The following is a 20,054-nucleotide window of genomic DNA, read 5'->3' on the forward strand; positions in this document are numbered from 1 at the left end:
GATGGTGCACACCCACACACACCCTACCACGCTTGGCCTACCACTGTGACAGGCTCAGCTTCCTGTCATGAGAAATATAAGGTTGAGACCACAGCTCAGGCGATATGACCCCACACACACACACACACACAATCTGTGTCACACACCAGTGTCTCATCTAGAACCTAAAAACAAGATCAAACAAGCAAGTAACTCCTGAGTAAAGTCCTGCCTCACTCCGGTCTCAACATATTAGTCACAGGACACGCCTCTAAACCATATATTACTCATCATCAGAGACTCACTCATGAAGGTAGATTTCAATCGACCTTAAATGCAAATCTATGACCGACAAAATATTCAAGAACAAACTCAAACAGCCTCATGAACCCATCTACAGCTGTCAAACATCCTGATCCATGAGCGAGGCATAATGTGCACAGCACCCTCAGCTGACCATATAAGAGGACAACATGTAGGCCTCCTGTTTCACACTAGGAAACAACGACATCATGTTTTAGAAAGTGCAGCAATACAAATTTTGGTACTACTTCCTGTCGAGGTTTGGTGCTGAAAAGACGGTAAAGGCGTGGTTCTATCTTGGCCATGAAGTGTCACTTTAATTTGAAAAGGTTCCTTTGACTCTTTGATTATCTCTCAGGTTTTTGATAATCTGTTTCTCACCATCATCCCACCTTTCCCTCTCTACTTTGCTGTAGCTGGACTGTTTTCTTTGGGGTTCTTTACCTCTTTAACACATTTACTCCCCGTCTCTGCACTCTTGTCTCTCTCTCCATCCCCGTGTCATCCACCACCCTCTCACTATCGATGGACCTCATTGATCTGCACCGTTATGTCCAGCCAGACATTTCTCCCCTGGGGAATCTGAGCCAATCGTTGCATTCGGATCAAATTAGACACATGTCCTGAACCAATGAATTCGGCCTCATTTTCCAGCCGGATTTGAACCAACAGTAGCTGCATTTATACGAACAGCTGAGCAAAAGGTATAAAGGTCAGTGCAAACACCATGTCATAATGGTTTGGATACAAAACAGGCTGTTACATAATGAGCATTTGTATCACACTTTGAACGGATTATTAGCGCTGAGGCTAATCTAAATAGCTGGTGAAATATAACAAAAAGAGCCAAATATGGAAGATTCTGCTCCACTGACTCATGCAGATGAGATGCAGCAGTCGAGTCCCGCTGCACAAAATCACAAAAGCTGTGTCTTCCTGTGACAGGAGAGACCTATGCCATGTGCTCTTTACGGCACAAGCTGCTTTACATTCCACTCCGGCTAAAATAGAAAACATGGCGTGACATCCTGCGGCAAGCTAAGGCTCTAGCGTCCTGCTAACTGCTGTACAAACTGGTTTAAAAGCTTATGGAAAGCAACACAGGTGCTAAATGCAGATTTAAATGAAGACACTGATAAGTGACAAAAAAAGTGACACAGCAGAAGAGGGGTGGAGCCTAAACAGGAAGCACATGGAGCTAATGGGAGATCTTACAGGGAAGGGACAAATCATAGCGTGAGCGGGGACGCAGACGAGACGAGCAGTCAAACAGGAAACAGGAAGACCAAGGTTGTCAGCTGCAGTTTACCTGCTTCAAACACGGGTGCCCGTCGTCGACGACGCCGACAGCAAAACCAAAATCCAGCTGCTGTCAAGAAGTGGAAAGTCACCACCAGGATGGGCGTCATGATGCCGGGGTCCGTTAGAAAGTCCATCTCGTCTCAGTGACTGTGAGGCGTCAAAACTGTCAGGAAGCCAACAACAATGGTCGCACAAGTCCAAAAGGCCAACCAAAAAACTGAAGTTACTGCTTCTCCACCGACTGCAGGCTCATGGGTAAAGTCCCAAAACTAGTCGAGTCCACGCAGGAGAGACTTTAACAAAAAGTTTCTAAAGTTCAGCCAACAGAATCACGAGGGCTTTCACTTCTTCTGTTTGGACGCGACACAAAACCAAACCCGTCCTCTCGACAGCATCTCTCCACTTTCAGCACATAACCGTAAGCAGCTAACAACTTCTGAGTTCTCCTCTCCATTCAGATACCCTCCCTGCCTCTCTCTCTCCCTCACTCGCTCACTCACACTCCAACAGTGAATTCCATTCCCCTGAAACAAGCGACCAGACTGTAGCCGTTGCTGAGCGCACCGTTATAAACCGGTAAATACATGAAATGGGACTAAACAGACGGAAATGTGTAATATGTGTGTGTGCGTGTGTGTGGTTGCCTCAAACTCTCTGAAGGAAACCACATGGGAGATACCATCATGCTCTTCTTCCTGTGTGTTAGTGTCATTTGAGATATTTTCTATACGAGGGCAACATAAAAAAATGTATGTATTTAGTTGCATGCATGTTGCATTTGTATGTGCGCAAACGCTGGCAGCAGTGTGTGTGTGTGTGTGTGTTTACCTCTGTTGCTATGTGTGAGCAATGCATCCTGGCTGTGATATTTATTCATCGCTATCTTTGAATGATGTCTGCTGACGGCGTGTTCAAAGCTTCAGACAGAGAGGGGTCGATCAAACCAAGGTGATCATGTAGTGTGAGTGAGTGCGTGTGTGTGTGTGTGTGTGTGTGAGTCCCGGCGTGATTCAGCATGGTGATGCATGATTCAGGCTGCAGACTGGAAGGCCGGGAGTCCTCCAGTTGCTCTCACCTCGCAGAGAATTGTGCGTCTGTGTGGTGGAGTTATCAACTGGAGGTTTCGGTCCGAGCAACCTCCAGTCACTACAACACAACCACCATCGCTATGACGACGTGTCGCTGCTGTTAGGAGGGGAACCTCATGTTCGACCCTAAAACATTCATCTAAAAGAGACTTTTTCATTATTTAAATGCGATAATGATCCGATAAGAGTCATTATTGTGGTCACATGAGAGAGACGGATGGATGAGAGGAAAGTAATGACTTTCTTTCCTCTTGGTCATTTCCTGATCAGCACAATTATCAGATAACATGAGGTAATGGAGACGTGATCCTGATGCCAGCTGTTAATCCGGTGCTTTCCAGCGCTGAGGCTCAGTTAGTGACTTCCCATTTAAGACAGAACTACATTACCCAGAGTCCTTTCTGTCCCAAAAAAGCTACATGATGACGCATCGGCTCGAAATGTTTTTCTAAATGGAATGAAGTTACAAAATGTCTAAAGGGAGCATCCAACAGCGTTGCAGTATTTGGGAAAGAGAGAGCTGAACTACATTACCCAGAGTCCTTTATGTTGCAAAAAAATGACCCAGTAAAGCTTGGCCCCTAAATCTAAATGTAATAAAGTTACAAAGTTTCTAAAGGGAGCATTCTACAGAGTTGAAGTGTTTCTTGAAGGAATCAGAAAGTTGAACTACATTACCCAGAGTCCTTTCTGTCCAAAACTCAGCAATAACTCAAACTCCCACAACATAACAAAACAACTGTATTCAAGCACTGCATGGATTGAAAAATGGAAAGATTAGAAAGCCTGCAATAAAAGCAAAAAATCTAAATAAATCAGAGTGACAAACAGAAAACAGGGAACAAAGTGAAAGCGAGAGGAGGCTGAAGAGGAACTTGTAGCAGCCGCACGTCTCTTGTGGTAGAGTGTGAGAAGCAGCCACTGTGGGGCAGGAGAGACCAACATGTGTGTGTGTTGGTCTGCACCACGTAACACTCAAACCGCTGACGGCACGACCAGCGTCACATTCAGCACCCGAAAACCACGAGTCTCTGACAGCGGAGACATCTTTCTGTTTATCGTTCTTTTAACTGTAGTTTTACCACATTCCTCAAAAAGTAGACGCTAGATCTACTTTCTTTCAGCCAACCGCATTTCATTTATAACTCATTTCACATGATGATAAAGTATTTGTACTCACAGAACTCTTTACATCACCTCAACATGCTATATACTGCCATCAACTCACACAATTTCTCTGATTTTAAGACCTAATCCTAACCCTTCAAAACCACCAATACCTCAGGTGTAAAAAGGACGTTTCATCGGTATATATTTCTCGCTCCCGCGTTCACAGACCCATCACATGGTGCTCTGTGCGTGTCAGCTCTCAGGGTCAAGAGGTCAGGGGTCTGATCCCACGCGCCCTCGCTGCAGAAAACGCTTCGTCCGGAAACGTCATCCACGAGCGTACACGGATGTAACCAGGTGTAACAAAGGCCTCGGGGGATGAGCTCCACGCCGGAGGGAGGAAAGAGGAGAAGAAAGATGGAGGGAGGAGATAATAAAGATGGCTGTTGTAGGACTCGGCTGCTTTCATTGGGAAGTGACCCTTTTCATTCAGATGTGACAGGATATTAAATCATTTTGCATAAGTCTCTTCTATTTGCTTGCGCGTTTCTCTCTGGTAACGCAGCAATGTGTCACATCTTCCTCCCTCCCCCAGTCCAGCTCAATTCTCCCAGTCAGCATCCTTTACATAGACAAGGTCACCCTGAGACACACACACACACACACACACACACACACACACACACACACACACACACACACACACACACACACACACACACACACACACACACACACACACACACACACACACACACACACACACACACACACACACACACACACACACACACACACACACACACACACACACACACACACACACACACTTTTGCTGCCCTGTGCCTTCACATGACATGACTAACACACAGAGAGATGAGAGCCATGAACTGGACCAGCGAATGGAAATCTACACAGCAGGACGAGCTGCAGAGCCTTTTGTTGTAACATTTGTCTTTTCTCATACCAATGAAACATGTCTACTGTCAGGACACGAGTCTACATGTGTGAGAGGTAAAGTTCATGGAGGCACACAACGTTTAAAGACGAGGGCATCAAATCTCGACACATTTTCGGGACAGACTCGAGTGGCTTAAAGCTGAGGTTGGTAATCTTTGGAAACAAGCGAGAGAAAGCTAGATTTAAAGAATGATCCAACCAAAAAAACAAAAACACAAGTGGCTAGCAGCACTAGCTCCTAAAGTTGCTAAATCCAGAGAGAAAGTCGTCAAGTCAGCAACACTTCAGGCCTCCCTCCAAAGACACTTCTCCAAAATGATCATTATGAACGTAAAGGCAAAGGTTCTTCTCCGGCTGCTTTGTGTTGAGACTAAATGTGACACCGTTATGTTCCAACATGAGCGGTGAGGCAGCATGCCTGCTTTGTAAGGAATGAGGAAGCAGGAAAAAAAACATGTTGTGATGAAGGACAGAGGGGAGGATGAGAGGAAGGACACATCAGTGATAAATCCTCTAACCTTGGACTTTCATGTTCACGTAGCTTCTTTGTGAACAGCTATTCTGAGACTCGGTCCCCACACAGCTGCATGCGGAGTGACCGTGACACATCAGTGCTGCCGGCCTCCCACACCATTTCCCCCGGCAGCCGCGTGACCTCGGACCTCTCCAGAAACTCTTCCTGTTTGGAACACGAGTCCTCCAGACCTGACCTGCCCATTCCGGGGCTGAACCATCCAGACTGAAGCACATGGGAGGATTCAGACGTACAGGGAACAGGGTGTAGATGAGAGGAAGCTAAATCACTGGGATCCTGAACCAGAGAGAGCGATGCAGTGCTTCTTCTGTTTGCAGCGCAGTGATAAATATTTGATGTTTATCTGCAGTGAAAGTTGGAGGATTCTTTGAAATGCATCCAAACTTTGAGACAGACTCCCCTGCAGTACCGGACTCTGCAGATAGGGGGCAGACCGGGTCCAGTCACAGAGGAGCACTTTCAGTTTGCCTCCATTTGTTGCAGAATTGATTATTAAACATCTTATTCAGCTAAAAACTCCCAGAAGAAGGGTTGGTCTCACACTTGGATCCAGGTCCAGTACTCTTCAATCTGTTAAATTTGGTTCAGTGGATTTACTGGTATTATAAGTAACCAGAATTCTTTTTTTAAAGTAATTATGAAACCCAAAACGGTTTAATGTTCGGTACAAGATGAGCTCATAATCAGTAAAACATTTACACACAGACGCAGTTTGGCTCCAGATGAGTGGAGTTTGGCAGCGCTGGGTCAAACCTCAGACTGTTAGTTATTCAGGATGGATGACCACACAGCGAGGAGCTGGACGTCACCATCGCTGGAGCTGATCCGAGGCTTCACTGCAGATAACTGAACAGCAGCAATGATGCCGAGTTATCAGGTTATAGAAAGATTGATTTCATTGCTATTCAGTAATAGTTATGCATATATATTTTAAGAGGCAGGTGGATGTGAACACTGAAGGTTTGGGAGCCAATGTTAAGTTGTTGTCTAGTTCAGTCTGTTTATTGGGATTTTTAGTATTTGTAACATTTCAAGAGCTTATTGGAGATTCAACATTGCAACATGTTTCACTTTGTAGATGTTCAACAGATTTTCTATAAAGTAAATATGACGATTCATGAACGACACTCAACTCAATTGTTCTGAGAATGTGCAGCTATGTTGATGAGCTGTCACATCTACTCAATAGATAATCTGTCAAACATGAACAGACAAAGTGAAACTAACAAGCTCTTCAAATGCTACAAATACTAGAAATGATTTGAAGGCGAACTGTCCACATTCAGTGTCCTCTCTGTTACCGGCTGCTGACAGCTAAGTGAGCTGTGTTGTGACGGGAGAACTAAGCGGATCGCTGGTCCCGTTCCAAAGAGCAGACAGGAGTCCTCCGACAGAGACAGACAGCAATACCTAGAGATGCCATTAAGAGATTAGGGGGGAGGAGGGGATGGATGGAACAGGAGGAGCGTGGACCCCCAACAAACTAACAAGGACAGATTAACAGGAGTCCGGGGGGGGGGGGGGGGGGGCTTAGAGAATGACTGAGGAGATGAGAGTACAAGTGATGAAAAGTGGGAAGTTGACCCATGTGGAGACAGACGTGAGGTCAAAGACACAGTCACATTTACGTTCCTGCTCAGCCTGTAAACGGTGATGTAATGACAAAGCTGTTTTCTAGCTAGTGTTTCAGGAAATGACCGTGTTTCAGCAGAGGGATGAAACGCAGAGAAAACTCTTCAGGAAAGTACATTTAAAGTTTGGGAATCAAACTGGGTCACGAGGCACTGCTGCTGCTAGGTACCAGAAAATGTCAAGAGAGCAACGCTGGTTCTGGAGGCCTGAATTCCTGTATCGCTAAGTGAAATGACAAAACACGCACACACACACACACACACACACACACACACACACACACACACACACACACACACACACACACACACACACACACACACACACACACACACACACACACACACACACACACACACACACACACACACACACACACACACACACACACACACACACACAGCTTTTGTTTTCAGGACACTAAGCCCAATTACCCCGTCCTAATGAGAAGAGAAGAACAAAGACTTGGTTAACATCTACGCTCGGGGACACTGACAAACCAAAAATAGATTTTTTTACAATATAACATCTGACATCATCAAGATGTCTGCCTTATAATATGAGCAAAAAGGGCCCAAACATAGCTGTAAGTATTCACAACTGCTTTAACATGAAGACAAAAGACAGAATTAGAGCGACATGTCTCTATGAACTAGATAGAATAAGTAATATTGTTCTGACTGAAGATAAAAAGATTGCCGACATGATAACTTCTTTTCTTTTCCCCACAGTATTATAAACCGCTGTGCAGTGTGTTGGCAATAAGCCTGGACCCTGACGGATCTACTGTATTCTTCAAACTGGTCTTCCTGGGTCACAGTTCATCATCTCACCTGCACCAGAAGCAAAACCTAACCGCTGACTCAGCCTCTAGAGCTCTTTCAAATCAGGGCTTTCTTTGGTCTGAACTCCCACTCGTCTATTTCTATAAAGCTATTCTTAATGATCGTCATCGGTGTCACCAGGTTGGATTTTTGGTGAAATAATGCCGGTTCACCAGAAACTCCTTCAGCCCAGACTCAAGCTGGGCCTCCGGCGGCGACCAGTCCACTATACGGACCGACCCAGATCTGACTTCCCTGCCGACTTCGACCTGCAGTCTGAAGCTCCAGAAGGAAGAGGAGAGCTCTCACTACTAGGGAAGGAAGGTACGGGAGAACCAGAACCAGGACTGAGCGGGGCAGACTGTCAGACCCTGCTGCAGTCAAATTAGAGGTTTCCTATAGGGACTCTGGTGCCATGAAAAACATTGTCGGGGCAAATTTCTCATATGATGGGAGTTTGGTTTGTACGCAGGAAAAACACTCTGGAAGCAGGAAACCATCGTGACCTCTGTGACCCGAGCATCAGGCTCAGGAGCAGCGTGAAAACAGTGACGTTGACCCCTGGAGTTTTAACTGCCCGGTCAGAGCGCTCCTCAGGGTAAAGGGCAAGGATTATGTGTGTGTGTGTGTGTGTGTGTGTGTGTGTGTGTGTGCGTGTATTTGAGGACACACTTTTAAAGTCATCACCATGAAATCGCTGCTTAAATTAGGTCCTGTACATGTACAAAAACACACACACACACACACACACACACACAGAAATGCTTCCCTGGTACAACAGAGAAACTAGGAGGGGTGAAGAGGAGAGAAAGAGGAAGAAGAGTGTACGAGCTGAATGGCACAGAGAAGCGCTGCATGGATGGATGGTGGGAAAGGAGGGAGGCGACAGAGTTGGAAAGAGGGAAGGAGAATAGAACGATTTATGACCCCGTGAGAAAAAGAGAGGCTTAGTCCAAACTCTTTGGGTTTTTAGGGCCTTAGTTAATCACAGGTTGATGAGCGAGAGAGGGAAGGAGCAGAGAGGATGAACGAGTGACAGGAATGCAAATGGTGTTTGAATTTAGATGGATTGACACGCAACCGGATAACAGCAAAGGAAAAAAAAAGTGAGGAGGAAAGGACTCTTTATCTCCTGTGTGAACTGGATAAAGAAGGTGAGTTAAGGACTGATAACATATCAAAGGATCAAACTCATGAGATAAGACAGACTGACTGACAGGCGAAAGGGAAAGAAAAAGGAATAATAAACAGAGTGAGGCAGCAGGGAGTGACGAGGGAAAGAGAAGTGAACTCCTGAATCTTTCCAATGTGGCTCGGTTCTGTCGGATCAATTCCAGGAGTTAGAACTCTTCTTCCTTTCTGGTTTGCTAATAGCATGTTTGCTTTCTAGCTGGATGAAAAAGAGACGAGTACCACAAATTTGCTTCAGGATTATAAATTAATTAATTAATTTGTCAAATGAATAAATAAAAAACATGAATCTGTGAGTCACAATCAACACAAGACTAATGCTGTGTTCACACTGTGAGCGACACAGCTAAAGGCTACATGAAGCTACAGACTCACGCCCGACACTGGTCGCTACGTGATGCGCTACGAATTCAATTTAAGCAAGTCAACTTTTTTTGCCGCTCCACTGATGCTCAAAGTGTCAACCTATCATATAATTTAGTTTCACCTTGCGCTGTTTATACCGTTAGCCAGTTCCCACATCTATTTAGCGACGCACAAACACCATAACTGCGACTCGGCGACAATGAGGCTAGCCACAGTTAGCCGTTTTGTAGCTTTTTGTGCTTGCAGGGGGGACATAGCCATGCTACAGTAGTGTCAACATGCTAACATCCACACAATGACAATGCTAATTGATATTAGGCAATGTTAACCGTGTTCACCGTCTTAATTTAGCCCGGTAGCATGCTAACATTTGCTAAGTAGCATTAGTTTTCACTTTTATTGAGGCTATAACTCAAAATATTGGGCAAATAAAAAAATAAAAAAAGTTATCTGAAGATGGTGCTAGATGAAAAATCTGGGGATCACCAGATTCAGCCATCTTCATCCTCTGGGGACCATGAATGTCTGCAGAAGTCTGGATCAAAATGGTGGACAGATCAACTGACCAGCATTGCCATCTTTAGAGCGAAGCGGCTTGATTGTCTCAAACTCCATGACTTCTCCTGCCTGGAGTGCTCTCATGGGGGCGTCCAACCTCAAACCCCGTTAGCGCCTTGCTTTGCTACACATGTACCGGGCAGAGGATGAATGAGAGGCGGTAAACGGGGGTTAAGAGGAGGTGTGTTCGTGAGAAAGAGCGAGACATATATAGGGCCGTGAGAGAGACGAAGATGAAGAAGAAGAAAAACACTTAGACGGTGAGGTCAGCGGATGGGAAAAGACGAGGCCGAGGGGTGAAAGACAAAAAAAAAAAAAGCGAGGGAGTGAAAGAGCCAGGGGCGAAGAATGTGAAGAGTGTACACAAATACGGGGGACCCCGACACATAACCACGGTAACCGGGCCCTTCATTTTAACCCCGGCTGTTTCCGTTACCATGGACACCTCTCAATTAGGGCCCTCCTCCGCACACCATCCCGCCGTCTGGCCCTTTCATTGGGGGCACTTGACCCCGGCTCCTGAAGAAGCTGTAATTATCAGGCGCTCCTGACGTCAACATTGACATTCAGTGTGGTAAAGGCCTCAGCGACAGAGGCCTCTTCACATTCATCAGTTATTCATCGAGCAAAAGACGCAAATATTCACTGATTTCTTCTCAAACGTGAGGATTTGCCACATTTCTCTGTTTAAATCTTTTTACACTGAAGACATTTTGGTTTTTGACTATTTCAAAGGTGTCTCCTTGGGGAATTGCAATGTTTGCCACCGTCTTCTAGCATCTAATAGATTAAATAATAATAAAAATCATTGTATACTCCCCCCCCCTTACAAAACACTGGAGGTCACAATCTGTTTTACCTAATGGGTTTGCTGGTAAAACTGTCCTGAGAACAGCTTGTTAAATGTATCAAGTAGCCTGGATGAACTCTAAAAATGACTCCCTCTCACTTAGGGAGGACTTTCACTTCTGTTATACGAGTCCAGAGGCTCATGGGGATTTATGTTTATTTGGTATTGTGTGTGTGTGTGTGTGTGTGTGTGTGTCAGTGACTAAAAGGCAGAGGGGAAGCCAAAGACCACCAGGAAACAAGAGGAGAGGGGTGGAGCGATCGTTCATCAGAGACAGGCTGAAGCTTCTCTTTCTCTCACTAAAAGGCCTTTTCATCATGTTCACACTCTGTAATCACACACACACACGCTCGGAAATCAACGATGTGGGTTGGCGCCGGAGGCAGCGGCGGGGTCATGAATCGTGCCCCGACGGGCACAAACAACTTGGAGAGTGATCAACGGTGGCGCTCCAGTTCATCCCAGAGTCAGGTGTGTCGCGACTCGGCCCCGTTACATAAAGGGACAGTAATCCTTTTTTAACGAGCTCATAGGGAGATGAGTTCAAGACCGGCATTCGAGCGTTTTATGGGAAAAAGTGGTGCGTTTTTGGTAGATGAAGGGTGAGCGTTAACGAGACGGCTGGACGAGGGAGGAGAGCAGAGTGAAGGTGAGAGGAGGTGGAGGGAAAGAATGGAGAGACTTGCTGGAAAATAAAGAGACGTGTGTTGGTGTGAGAAAAGCTTCAGCTCACACAGAAAGGAGAGATTAATGAAAAAGGTCCTGATAACTGGTTATGATAACACCGTATGACACTGGATCTGTCAGACAGGTTCAAATCAAGCCCACTACAGGTGCAATGATTATTCAATTAATTGATCAGTCAATTGACAGAAAAGATCAAATAATTGTTAAAGGAATTTCTAGTAAAAATGGAACATCTGCTTTTCTTTGTAGTCTTTGTCGAGCCAAGTGCTCCTTGTGCTCCTTGTTGTTCCGTCTGTAGGGTCACTTGTGTTCACAGCATTGACTTGGCTGCTAGGGTTTCATTAAAGTGATGGAGGAGAGGAGAGTGTTGACAGACTGTTATTGATGGGCTGACAGACGTTCTATCTGCTAGTGCTCCTATCGACTGCTGGCCCGTCTCTAGTGGACACGAGGCCTTCAACAAACACGGACGACACCTTTACAACCAACAGAGACGGCAGCACCAAGTGAGTCAGCCCAGGTCACCGACGCTCAACACAACATCAAACAAGTGAGAGCTAAACAGAGGGAAACCGATGAAGATGAAATGTGACGATTGTTTGTTAAAATAGATCATATGATTTACCCGTACACACACACACACACACACACACACACACACACACGGTGAAGTTTCTCCAACTTCAAAAGCTCTTAAAATAAATCCAAGTAAAGAAATGCTTTTACCAAAGTAAAGATGGCAGTTTTAATTTATCGCCGGATAAACTTAAGTCCACACACAAATATCTTCTCAATATCTTTTTGTCTAGCTCCTCTCAAAACGGACAGAGCGTCATCAGAGCGGCCGCCTTGGCGGCCCGCTGAGATAACACTACGTTTCCCACGTTGCTGCCCCCCCACACCCGTCTCCAGGAAGTGGAGCCAGCCGCCGAGCTCTTCGAGGTGGAGCCCCGCAGGACCTGATGGGAGTCTGGGGACAACAGGAAGTAAACAGGAAGCAGACGTCGACAGCAGCAGAGGAGCAGAGCCTCACACAATACGGTTAAGAGGAAATACCGGAGGCGTTGTGAGCTCTGTAATGTGCGTGAGTCGTTGTGTGCTGATGGGTAACACATCAGCACACAGCGGGATTTAGAATATGTTAATGAATCTATGAATATTTCATTGAATCAACAGCAGTCAAAGTATACATTACTAAAATGAGGCTCTTTTTATGAATGTTATATTCTATATCATTCAATGTGCAGTATTATACAAAACCTTGATGTATTGGCTCAATATTTTTGACAAAACAAACAATTTTTCATATATCAAAACTATTTAATATACGTTTTATATCCTGACAGACTTCAAGGAACAAAATCATTTCAACTGAATAATAAGAGATAAGAATGCACCCGTCTGCTTAAGCATCGGCAGCTCAGTCACGCTCCTCCTCAGGGCCAGAACAGCTAAACTTTAACATTATTGCTCTATTAATAAGACACTGTCCCAATCTAGCCAAAGTCAAAAAGCTTGTTATTAAACTCAGGGCATATCTATTGCCCCCCATGGCTCTCAACATGGCCACGGCTGAGCTGGCGGCTAGCAGCTAACGGTGCTAACAGTGCAAAAAAACAACCAATGGTAACAGTGCTGACACAGTTCTGATGACTCTGAGGGCGACTTCATTCCCTGCTCAGGTAGACGTCACTCCACTATATCTTTGCTGCTACCGTCAATGCTACTAACGCTCTGAATATCAGATTTAGCACCTTTAACTAAAGCATAAATGTCCGGCTGCAGCAGCAGCAGAACAAGGGGAGATTCAAAGAAAAAAGAAAAAGAAAAAAATTTCTAACAAAGACGGCCTGTTATCAATAATTCATTTAACGCTCGTCAAAATGGTTTTAGCCGTCAGACCTCCGTCAGTTGTCTTGGGAACAGAAACTCTTATTTAAGACTCTGGTCTGTTCAGCCCTCTCGTTCCTGATTCCAGAAGTCATAAATCATTAACCAGGCAAAGTGTTTTGACAAGCAGAAGAGAGTCCTACCGGGCAGTTCACTGACTGACGAGGGACGGACCAAGAGAAGCTGCTGCTCAGCAATAAATCACCAGAAGACATTTCTTTGTAAAGAATAACCCTCGGAATAATTTAACGATAAAATGAAGGTTTTAGGGAATCCAAAGTTTGGCAAAACCCTGTCTCCTGTTCTCCGATAAATTCAGTATTTCTTTACAGTTTCACGTCTGCGATACATGCACTCATGGCACAGACTGAGAGGGATGCAGACGCTCTTGCATGCGCTCACAAGCTTATAACTGCACTTGCATGTCCATGTGAGAGCCTGGATAACAGATAAGTGGTCTGTGTTTGCAAAAGTTGTGATAAAGGCTGATAAAGCACGAGCATTCAGGACAGGTGAGTGTGCAGAAAGGCCTGCAGCGAACGAGGACAAGGGGACTATTGCTAAGGAGGGCCGAGCCACATTCATTCAGGGGAAGAAAATCAGGGAGAAAATGTACAAAAACAAAATGGCAAGAGAAGCAGAGAACATCGCAGAATCACTAAAGCTTCTGATCCAGAGGAATTCAACCAACAGTTCAAAAGGAAACCTGGAGAACCTCATTAACTCCAGGTTAGCGAGCTAATGACATTTCCATCCACCATTGGTGCCGAGTTCATCTCGACTCCTCCAGTGGAACAGGAGACCCGGAGCCGGAATAATCCGGACACCAAAGCTGGACCCGAAACCACAGTGATGGCACAGAAAGAGCGCAACCTGAAACTCAACAAGCGCCGCAGTGAACTGTGCTGAAGCGCTCTGACATTTTGAAACACACTCCGTTGTGTCTTGACCTTTAAGTTCTCTGTCGCAGCTCTCTGCTCGGGGGGGGAATCAAGCCTTGAATGAGTAACAGCTCAGTGTGGGAGGATGTTGATGGAGGCTTGGTGAACTCAGGTACAATGTTCTCCATCAAGCCTACACTGTGAAAATACACTGTAATCATGAAATGTAAGGAGTGATTCTGGGTGCAAGCTGACGGGAGGAGAGAACTTGGAAACACAGTTTTCAACTTTTTTGTGAGAGCAGAGCAGTGATCTGCTTTCTAACAGAGTTGCATGAGAAGATCGATACCACTCTCGCGTCAGCGTGGTAACTATGAAGCAGCAGCCAGCATATGGTTAGCTTAGCATAAAGACTGGAAGCAGGGGGAAACTGATAGCCTGGATCTACCCTGAGGTGACGCCTCTAACGCTCACTAATACCCCGTTCACACCAAGATAAGCGCGTGTATGCAGTCATTTTAAACACAGTACAACCTGCTGAAGAAAGGCGATAGACTCCTTTCCCATTGCGAGTAGAGGAGTGAGACGTTTTTCTTTTTCTGGTGTGTCACGTTCAACGTCAGCCGGAACTGATGGCACGTTTTGTGTGTCTCCCAAACTGGTTCTGAATGTGACCATAAACGGATCACAACTCTTTCAAACCACAACACTGCATGCTAATTCTATTCTTCACTCCTCCTACTAATAAGGTCTCTCTTTCTCTTCTATCCCCTCTTCGTCTCCTCTCCTTATCACCACCTTGTTCCATCGCCTACACCCTGCAGCCACAGTGCTGCACAGCACTCATCAATACCACACACACACACAGTAATTACATGCACAAACTGTACTCTGTGATTACAGGGTTGAGAGTCAAAGCTGTAAGGACAGTGCATGTGAGACATGGTGGGAGAGGGGGCGATAAAGTGTGAATAAAATGTTCGCATGTGGCTGCAATAAGATTCTCAATGTCTCTTGAAGGATGATCATTTGCCTGGATACAAAGTGCGCCGCATCTTTGTCATTTTCTGTTGACCTGGATCCTAAAAAGGAATCTATCCTATGGAGGGCGCTGCAGCCTTCAGGGGCTCGGGGGGGGGGGGGGGGGTCTAATGATGACTGGTGTCACACAAACATACTCGCATGGGTTTACGCCAGCAACCAACGGGCGGGGCCGCACCCCCCCGCTTGCGTGCTGCTGATAAACTGGAGAGCGACCTTATCACGCTCAACACATCTGGGTGACTGCTACAGGAAACGTGTCAGCGGTCTGGTGAGATTGGGCGGCAGGGTGACCCAGAAACATAAAACTGAGCTGAACGTGACATCGTTTTCAACAATTCATGGAAGTAAAAGAGTGAAAACTGATTATTTAATAGCGGGTGTGAAGCCAAACTGATTCCGTGTCACAAGCTCACACGAGGCTTTCACCAAAGGCAGGATGTGAAATGAGACAGAACATCTGCTCTGTTTATCCTCCTAATATAAACTTTACTCAGCAGCCATCATAAAAACTAATTTATTAGTGCGACCACTCAGGTGTATTTCTCCATTTCGGCATCCAGGTCACATCTACTAGAAGCTATTTTAAAGAATGGCATATGAGGCGCACGGTTATGCTGCTGTTTAACGGATATTATTGGATGTCTGGATATATTATTGCTACTTCTCAATGGGCCGTTTGTGCTTTAGTGCCGTAAAGGTTCTGCCTCATCTCCTCGTGAGATCGTTAAACCTGCCACAGTATTTGATGATTAAGTCAGACAGAATGTACACGGTACCATGTATGGATGCACCAATACAGACCAAGTACAAGTACTAACATTTGAGTACTTGCCGATACCGATGAGAATACTTAATATATAATACTTACATCAGTGCATATTCCGTATCATAGCAACCAGATGCAACCAGCTTTGCCTCATTGACATTTAACCGTAGATAAATATTCAACTAATATTAAAACTATGTCATATAAAAAGCAAAAATATACCAAATAAAATCAGCGCTACAATCAGGACAAATTTTAAAAAAAAGGCAATAACACGGCATCATTATCATCATGTACGAGGTTAACCCCGCTGTGGTTAAGGCTATGATGCAGTGTTGAAATGATGCGTCTGCTAGATCCTCACAATGACCCGAGGTGAGACGGTTTGAATGCTTCCAGGTTAAACTCGGGTTTCTACAGCAACTCCTCCTCCTGACTATTTGCGGCGGCCGAGCCGGTCTCATTTCACCGTGGCAACAAACAGCCTCCAGACGTTTATGTAACCTGATCAACGGGCTTTGAAGTTCAGACGGCCAACTCGTCTGCTCGTGACACTGAACAATGTAGCTAATGCCACTGCTGGTTTGTTGAGCAACACTTTGTTCTTTCCGCGTTTAACAGGCTTTAGGAGTTAAGGTTCTGTGAGCACTTTGTTATGAATTCATGAGAGAAGAGACTCTGCTGTGGAGCTCAAAGCTTCTTACGTTTGGTTCACTCAGAAGCAGCTTAAGCTGCAGGGACTTTGGTGCTTTAACACAATTAGTGGTTTCGTGGTCCAGCTCTCTCACTGAGAACCTATTTGAAAATAGTGAATTCCAACACACTTTTAAAATATTAAGCACACACCGAGTCGATGACAAACAACATCCCAGAAAGACCGTCTCCCACAATGGCTTCTTGACTAACTGTTTTTCAAGCGCTGACTCAGACGTACATCAGCATTACTTTGGGACTGTTGGAAGCTCTATCCGAGTATGTGGTTTCACCTCCAGAGCCCGGTAAAGCCATTGGTAGTAATTGAAGCATTAAAGTGGAGATAATGTTTCTCCAGCATAAAGTACTTCAGATAAAATAAGGAATGCCGCCAACAGAATACACACACCACTGAGAGCAGTCACATGTCAGTGTTTTGTGACTATTTAGGTATTCTTGTGGTTTTACTGGATTCAGATGCCGAGGCTGTAACGGAGATGGAACTCGGGAAATGGAAGCCGCACAGACCGACGGTCAGTTTTGACAGCTAACTCAGGAGGATGATGGAGATGGAATCGTTCACGCCGCGGATCAAATCTGCCGTCGAGCCGGAGGTCAACAGTGCGGGCCTCGGAGCAAGGTGGCAGACAAGCTGAAGAGAGGAGCATGGTGTGTGAGAGAGAGGTGTGTGTTTGGTTGTGTGTGTATCCTTCAAATGTGTGTGTAGGAGGGCATCAAACTAGGGCTGAAAAAGGAGCTGATTAATTGATCGAAAGCACAAATTTTCCTGATTCTAAATAACTTTAAAATGTTGGTCAAACAAAAAAATGCCATTTAAAGAATTAGGGCTCCAGAAAATAGTTTTCTTTACCATTATCTGATATTCACGGTGTAAACCAGGCGGCAACCTCCGGGTCTGAAAAGTGAAGCCAATGTGGACGTGACTTAAAGCTGCATTCTCTCTAGTGGCCATCAGGGGGCGACTCCTCTGGTTGTATAGAAGTCTATGAGAAAATTACTCTACTTCTCTCTTGATTTATCACCTCAGTAAACATTGTAAACATGAGGTTATGTTCTCAATCTCTAGTTTCAAGTCTTCTTCAACACAGCATGATGTTCATTTAGTAAATGATGCTCCATTTACAGTCAAATAGATCATAAAGCAGAGTATGTTTTGGGGCGGGGCTACATGGTGATTGACAAGTTGCTACCATGGGAGTTGTGCTTGTTTCCATTTTACAACTTGAATTGTTTTGTTTTTAAATTGTAACAACTTGGTCGCTTAAAAATGTCTTATTCAGCGTTCCGTTAGCTCCACCTTCTCGTGTCACCTCTGGTTGCAAAAAAACAAGATGGCGAACTCACGGCTTGAAACCATAGTCCACTAACCAATGGGTGACATCACGGTGACTATGTCCTCTTCTTATATACAGTGTTCGATCTAATCAATTAAAATGAAATACCTGGATGATTAGTCAAATCACTTTTATTTACACATCACCATCATGAAATAGGAGTACTGGTGCGTCTGTGCAAGAGGATGAGAGACGTACGTGAAGACAAAACACGTAGGTTTGTTGTGAGGGACAGTTGCTTAGCAGCACTGGAATTAAAATGCCGGTGGGGTGAATGGGAGAAGTCGAGGCTAAGTGACCCAAATTAACTGATTGGCACTCGTCCGCCTGCTGTGCAGGCGGACATGCGCTCATCAGCCAGCTGTCCCACCCTGCCTTCCAGGTGGACCAACCGTCCAAACAAGGTAATTACTTGACAGGCTTTGTCCTAACCCTCGTCCCCGCCTTAGAAACGCACACATCCAGGCACGCTGAGGTCGACTCCGCGCCTCCTCTCTCCAGCTCGGTCACGTTCGGACGCCATCGACATAATCACACCGCTTAGAAAAAAACACGTCGAGGTGTTTCTTTGCATCGAGGCACAGAAATAAGTCAACTAACGTGAAATGTAATAATCCACACGTTCATCCCTCCAATCCAAGTTAATCCACTGTTAAAACGACTTCATCCCCATGACAAACTTAAGACAGCAGCGGCTACAAAGGAGTTAATGTTAAACAGAAAAGTCAAAAAGCACTCATATGACTGGATTATTATGAACTGAGCCACACATGGCAGCTTAGTGTGTTTCACTGCCTGGGAGCGGCCGCTGTGAGGGAACCAAAAGGCCTCCTGTATGTGAGCGTGATGATGGCCGAGGGTTCGGTCCACTGACATCTGCACCGCACGGCACTCACTCCGGGTGGTCACCTGAACCACGTGGCTTACGTTCCCAACAGGAAACACAACCTGAAGGTTTCTGGTGAACTTCAGACTCGGTTTGGCCTTTATCAAACAAGAGCAACAAGAGAGAAAGGAAACAATTATCTACACATTACACCCCCATTACTTTATCTTTCAGGTGCCTTAAAATCATCTTCAGTTTATGACAACAGATGAGTAAGGGGGGGGGAATGATTCAAAGCTGGGCGTGGTCAGTCACAGTGAGGAGGAAGTCTGAGCTGCACAGGAAACGCATAAATACTGAGCAAATATACACTCCTTAATGGATGACTCACCGTCTCTCACACTCTCACACACACACACACACACACACACACACACACACACACACACACACACACACACACACACACACACACACACACACACACACACACACACACACACACACACACACACACACACACACACACACACTTCTCCATTCATAAAGGCAAAGAATAGAACAGAGACACAATAGAGGTAGTCACTAGAGACTGAATTAAATGAGGAACAATTACAGTTGTTTGATTCCTTGATTGTTCGAGTCTAAGAAATGAGAAAAAAAACCAATCATCCATTCTTGACAAATGACTCTTTCATTTATCATAACAATTGATTAACCTTCTGGTGGCTGACTAAGCTGTTAACGAGCAGCTTTCTAAATGTTATGTGACATTTAGTTTTCTGAGGCGGAAAACAAAGAAGTGGAGTCCTGGGTTCATGAACTTGAAAGCGTGACCCTGCTGTCAGCACTGGGGCGCATTGACACAGAAAAGCCAGAGAGGGAGGAGAAAGGAAAGGACGGAGTGAACTGGGCAACAAATCCTTGAAATCATCAGGAGAGCTACTTAACGTTAGCTGTTAGCTGTTAGCAGCAGGTGGTCAGCACGGTCCTACTTGGCTAAAAGACACAGCTAACGGCTAACGTTAACGGAGGTTGCATTGAGTTACATTATGATGCCTTCAGGCTCTATTCTGTTTTCAAATACAATCCTTTAAAATATAGTTTTTGGCGAGAAACTCAAATAATTCCAGTTGTTTGAAGGTGAAGTTTTCACAGCAACATAAAATAGATTTTAGAAAGTGACTTCTGACCTGTTTAACTTCCTAACACTA

The 20,054-nt window shown here is 45.1% G+C and overlaps 1 protein-coding gene across 11 annotated transcripts in view; it reads right to left on the bottom strand.

Annotated features, from left to right (window-relative positions):
- The window catches only part of macf1a (microtubule actin crosslinking factor 1a), a 187,635-nt gene that overhangs the window by 131,951 nt on the left and 35,630 nt on the right, over positions 1–20,054 (bottom strand). For 8 of the 11 annotated variants that reach the window (XM_076105558.1, XM_076105559.1, XM_076105562.1 and 5 more), the window contains exon 1: positions 1,592–1,733. The exons of the other annotated variants lie outside the window; for them this stretch is intronic. In XM_076105558.1, the coding sequence (XP_075961673.1) occupies positions 1,592–1,718 (127 nt within the window). In that variant the 5' untranslated portion in view covers positions 1,719–1,733. Of the gene's footprint in view, positions 1–1,591; positions 1,734–20,054 lie in introns of those variants that run through there. 11 annotated transcript variants of the gene reach the window in all.

This window comes from Anarhichas minor, unplaced genomic scaffold (assembly GCF_050575085.1).
Source record: "Anarhichas minor isolate MPS153535 unplaced genomic scaffold, ASM5057508v1 ptg000033l, whole genome shotgun sequence".
In the NCBI taxonomy this organism is placed as follows: Eukaryota; Metazoa; Chordata; class Actinopteri; order Perciformes; family Anarhichadidae; genus Anarhichas; species Anarhichas minor.